The following is a 6,000-nucleotide window of genomic DNA, read 5'->3' as shown; positions in this document are numbered from 1 at the left end:
AACCAAGTGATTTGTGCATATTTCTCTCCAGATACAGAGGAATGTTTTAACTGCAGAAAGTAATAATATAGACCAGAAGCAATGGTTTGAATTTAAAACATCACAATGTTGGATTTGTTTCTTACAAATATGCATCCTTTCGCTTTACAATGCATTAATTGATGGACTAGAGTCATATAAATTATTATTGTGATGCTTTTTATCAGCTGTTTGGACTTCCCTTCTGATGGCAGCCATTCACACAGATCCATTGGTGAGCAAGGGATGTCAATGCAAAAATTCTCCAATTTGTATAGATGATGAAACCAACTCCCATCATGGATGGCCTGAAGGGGAGTACATTTTCAGCATTTACTGCTTTTGTGTAAACTATTCTGTTATGATCCTTAAAAGTCTAGGAGTTGGTTCGTAACACTTATTATTAATTATTGCTGGATGGATTGAATGAGGAAGATAAATGACCATAAACACACGGATAAAGTTTGATTGTGAATAATTTTTACATAGAAGCCACAATAAAATAAGATTGGAATGCACTATTTACAATTGCTGGAATGCATTTAATAAGAATAATTATTATTATTTAGAACTGGAATCAACGAAACATACCAAAACAAAATTACCACTAATATAGGGAAAAGGAACTTGAGTGGCGCCCAAATAATAATAATAAAAAAAATAATAAAAAAAATTAATCAATCAATTCCCATAAATCTCCCCAAATACCCTAACCTAACTAACAAAAGGAAAATGTAGAAAAGAAACCGAGATCTTCAGCGTATGGACACTCTAAATTTCCTATTCTCACCAATAATAACCAAAGAAAAAGGATGGCGCACACCACTTCCTTAATGCATCTGAACTCTCATCATTACTACGTGCAAAGTGTATATCACACGATATGCTTACCTGTTCTCTTTTCCCTAATCAAGGAGAAAACAAACCGTAACTCAAATACACAGCCAACTAAGTGTTAAACACATTGCATCAAAGAATAAGATACAAAAGACTTCATTTCAGCAAACAAAGCATACACAGATGCACAGCACACCAATCAAGCACAAACAAGCTTCCTTCTGAAGTTCGCAGGAAGATCTTTAAACCAGCAGGGCGAAAGCAGATTGTTCGAAGAGGACGACGCCACACCGTTGATCAGCAGGTGACACGTCCAATCAGGAACCTGAGAGCAAGCGGGAGGGACGAGAAAGAAAACAAGCACACACACATATGCGCATAGCACGTAACATGTTCCTTTAAATGTTTAAATCACAACATGCAAAAAATGTGTGGCAGAACACACATCTGTAAGTCACTTTACAGATAATCAAATTAATTATCTTGGTGGCCAGTTCAAAAAATAAAAATGACAAATGAAATGAAATTGCAATTATGGCTTAAAGCATTAAACAAATGTAACAACATCCTGTGGTTAACAGCATACTAACATTTCCATAAATGTATGCTGATTCTTTACATGCAGCAATGTTTAAGGTTTGGGGTAGGATTATTTATTTATTTATTTTTATATTATATGAGTTTTCTTTTCAACTTTTGCATGATTCCATGGTTTTTGCCCTGGAATTGAGTCATTTGACTAAAGTCATTAGTTACCTGTAGTTAACTAATGCAACTGTAGTTTTTAGGCTACTGTATCGTTGTTCCCCACATATTTCCAACCACATATTCCCCACATATTTCAGTGGAAACTAAACAATCTAAACACTTTCCCTGTCTATGCATTTATTTATTCAGCAAAATTAACAAAATAAAATGATCAGGTAATCAGGACTCTGGCATGAAGCAGACAATAAATGGATTTATAACCAAATCTCTCAGTTACGTTTCTTTTGGAGAACAGAAGAAGGACAGTTTTCCACTCCGGTGCAGAAAAAGACCAGGCTGAACAAAACCAGCCAGCATAAAACAAATATAACTAAGTGACCAAGCGATCTGAATATTCTGCAGTGTCGCATTAGAGTGCAATGCAATAATAATAAATGGAACATATGTGATAACCAAGCTAGCAGAAGTTACTCGGATTACATAAAATGCTCTTCTCTTCGCGTGGTTTTCCTCCTCTCTCTCTCTCACTCTCTCTCCTGGTCCTGACTGCTTCAGAGCTCTGAGAACAGCCACAAGACAAAACAACTGGATGGAGAGGAAGAGGACAAACTGCAGTGAGTAGAACCATATATATATATATAAACAGTAAATGAGAGAAAACTGAACATGCAAAATAAACAAGACCCAAAAATAAATATCCAGGCCGCAATGCAGCAAATCACTCTATATCTGAGAGGTTTGTTTTTCAGAAAGATTACAGGATGAACCACTGCCAGGTAACGCTCAACACACATCAGACACTGAAACAGAGGATGACCAGTGACAACAAATCCAAACAAAAACTGCGTTACTGCTGTGAGACTTGGAAATGGAAACCATTTTGTGACTAGAATGAGCAAAGAGTCCACAGAGAAAAAGATCCCACAAACTGACATATTAAGGTTGAAGAATTCTAATGCAATTCTACTTCCTTTTCCTGTGATGATGAGCCAGATTACATAAGAGTGTGTAGGAAGACCAGATAAGAAGTTGAAGGTCAACATCCACATTTCTAATATGTCTATTTTCCAAAATGAAGATACTGTGAGGTTAACAGATGAATGAGTTTCAGTAAAGTTCTTCATTAGTTCCATGTTTATCTTCTCCAACCAGAACCGGAAGAACAAAGGAAAAATGTTGCAGTTGTGATCTATGGAAAGAGAAATGTCTAAGTGTTTCAAACAAAATCAATAAAAAGCAGATGATGACACATCGACTGACACATTAATGTAAGTAAATTTAATAGTTCTACACAATATCACAATTATATCCAGAAAATAAACATAAATACCATGCTATAATACAATACTAATTTAAAAGTATAACATTCAAACATTAAGTTCAAATTATTATTATTCTTCCCCCCAGAGTTCAAGACAGTTTTACTTAACTAATCCATCTAGCATGCTCATAACCCTTACTCAACCACAATGACTTTGTTATATATCATAGAGCAGAGAGAGTCAATGAATCAAACTGAAAAGAGTTTGTCACCTGAACATTGAATGTTTAGTATCTCTGGTTTGTCTGCTGTTTTTTATAGTGACTTCACAGCTGTTACAAGACCATGTGTGCATGATTTTGCTTTGTAAACATCAGAACATCAGCTATGCAAATATATGCAGACAGTCTTGAGTAAACATGAACAGAAAAGAACATTTTTATTATGTGGAAAACTAACATTTACCAACTAAAACACTACTTACAGGATAATTGTAAAAAGATAGATAGTAGTACAGTTTAATTACAAGTATAGGCCAGTTACTAAGACTATTCTGTCTATTTGTCAGAATAAGCATACTTAAGTAATTATGTAAAGTTTATCTCTGATTACATAAAACACAGATAAAGTACACACTCCTATTTTGTAAATAGAAGTAATAGCACACTTAAATAAATTTTATGTATGTATGTATTTATTTATTTAAGTAGGGGATGTTTATGAGGAACAGAGACAGAAAAGTTTTCCAGTGCGGTGCAGATAAAGAACCGGCTGAACAAAACCAGACAGTGCGTAACAAATCATAGCAGCAGTCCAAAGTTCCAGGCTCCTGTGCTTTGTCACAACACGATATAATCCTGTTATAGTAAATGGCACATTGATAAAAAATGTGTTCATAGTAGTTATTAGAATGAGATGAAATGCTCTTCTCTTCATGTTGTTTTCCTCTTCTCTCTCTCTCGCTCTCTCTCCTGGTCCTGACTGCTTCAGAGCTTTGAGAACAGCTACAAGACAAAACAACTGGATAGAGAGGTAGAGGGCAAACTGTAGTACACAGAACAATCCATATGCAATAGTATTGAGCGGCATTAAAATGAACATGCAGAATAAACAGGAGCCGAGAGTGATTATCCAGACCACAGTGCAGCAGATTGCTCTATATCTGAGAGGTTTGTACTTCAGAAAGGTTACAGGATGAACCACCGCCAGGTAACGCTCAACACACATCAGACACACAAACAGAGTACGGCCAGTGATGCCTAGCCCTTGCAGAAAATTTGATACTGTCTTGAAATTTGAAAACCAAATTGCCATTGTATCGAAGAAACAGAAGATACAGATGCCAATCTCACAAACAGACAGATTGAGGTTGAAGAACTCTAATGCAACTCCACTTCCTGCCCCTCTCATGATGAGCCATATAACATAGGACTGTGTTGGAATACCAAACAGGAAAGTAAAGCTGTACGTAAACAATTGTAGACTCTCTAGTAGCCCAATGGATTGAGTTGTGGGGTTTGCAAATGCTGCAAGTGTTGTGAAGGTCACTGTAGAGTTATTCATCTTCTTGTCTTGTAAGACCCCCCTGACAAGTTATCTATAGGAAGAGATAAGAGTAAATAGATAAATAAGATACTAGGTTAAAAAACTTAACACTTTATGAAAACTATACACTAATAAAGTACTTACAAATCATTTACAAACTATTAATGGTTAAACCATACATTATAAACTCTAGTTAAAATTTTAATAGACTCTATACAAATAGTCAGTAGCAAGCATTTTGAAAGGAAAGGATGATGAATACGAAAAACGCATTCAAAATTTTGTACTCAGTGTGAAAGGACCTTGTAAACATTTTAAGGAAGACTGGTGCAATAAAGGTTGATTTAAAACACTTAATTATATTTTCTCATTTTCTGACTGAATCTAAAGTGAGAAGTATTCAATCATAATTCCCAATGATCAAATCCTTTACTACAAGATAATTGAGTCATAATAACGGTGTTAATTACCGTGACAATGAATGAAGGACTGACTATATTGATGTATTATCTACAGTTTATAAACTATGCATTAATTATAAAATAATAGTTTGCTAATGATTTGTAAGTACTTTATTAGTGTATACTTATAAAGTGTTACCAAAAAAAAAAAAAAAAAAGAGAGACCTAGCCTTATTTTACTAAACAGCTAATTCATCTAAGTAGCCCATTACTCAAACTAAAGTAAGTCTTCTAATCACACTGATATTTGCATTTCACTGAATGGAATAACAAACAAAGTTAAAATATTTCACCTGAAGAGTGAATGATCAGTCTCTCTGGGTGAAAATAATACCCGGTCCTGTTTGTGTACTCTCACTTCAGAGCTGCCACAAACATTTATCAAAAATGTGTCACATTAAACAAAACATAAGCAAACGCATGTGGTTGAAAAAAGTGTGATTTGAATGATGTTCATTCAAATGAATTACAACATTTGACTAGACTGAAAAATTGTGGGCATTTCCCCCCGTGGACATTACAATGAAAAATAAATGAATGTTAGAACTTAATATTAATATATACTAGTAAATGTCAATGATATATGAATAAATATATATATTTTCTCAGTTAAAAAAAAAAAAAAAAGGAAAATCATTTAGTAAACACTTTCATTCCAAGTGACTTGAAACATGCATTCAAGGTGTACATTTCAACAGAGGGTAAACTCTACTTAGCTCATATGCAGTGCTGTGAAAAAATATTGTATACTTTTAAAATATAATAAAATATTTTATATATTATTTTCAATACGATGAACTATATTTCATGATCCTAGAAAATTAGAAAATTGTGATACTGCATAATACATGAATTATTTATTTAAAAATTAATGAATGAGAGAACGAAGGAACAAACAAACAAACAAACAAATACACAAATAAATAAATAAAGCACAGACCAAACTATTACAATTTGTGCAAAGAAATAAAACGGTGCAAAAATGCTTTTGCAGTCAATTTAATGTGGTAGACCTCTCTAAATAATATGTGAACGTTATTAATATTTAAAATTATCCGAAAAAAGCTACATAACTTGAAAGGAAGAGAGGCAGGAGAGTTTTCCAAAGCAGTGCAGATAAAGAACAGGTTGAACAAAACCAGCCAGCACATAACAAAACAAACAAATGCA

General features: G+C 33.9%; 1 protein-coding gene across 1 annotated transcript; it reads right to left on the bottom strand.

Moving 5' to 3' along the window:
- Positions 1-3,541: 3,541 nt before the first annotated feature.
- On the bottom strand, positions 3,542-4,387 carry LOC306862690 (C-C chemokine receptor type 8-like; the record flags this gene model as incomplete). Its single annotated transcript, XM_079405610.1, has 1 exon — positions 3,542-4,387. The coding sequence occupies one exon, from the start codon at positions 4,385-4,387 to the stop codon at positions 3,542-3,544; it is 846 nt and encodes a 281-aa protein (XP_079261736.1).
- Between the last annotated feature and the right edge of the window lie 1,613 nt (positions 4,388-6,000).

The sequence above is a fragment of the Barbus barbus genome (assembly GCF_936440315.1).
Source record: "Barbus barbus genome assembly, chromosome: 43".
NCBI classification, from domain to species: domain Eukaryota; kingdom Metazoa; phylum Chordata; class Actinopteri; order Cypriniformes; family Cyprinidae; genus Barbus; species Barbus barbus.
The sequence above is the reverse complement of the archived record's forward strand: the minus strand, read 5'-3'. Positions and strand labels throughout refer to the sequence as shown.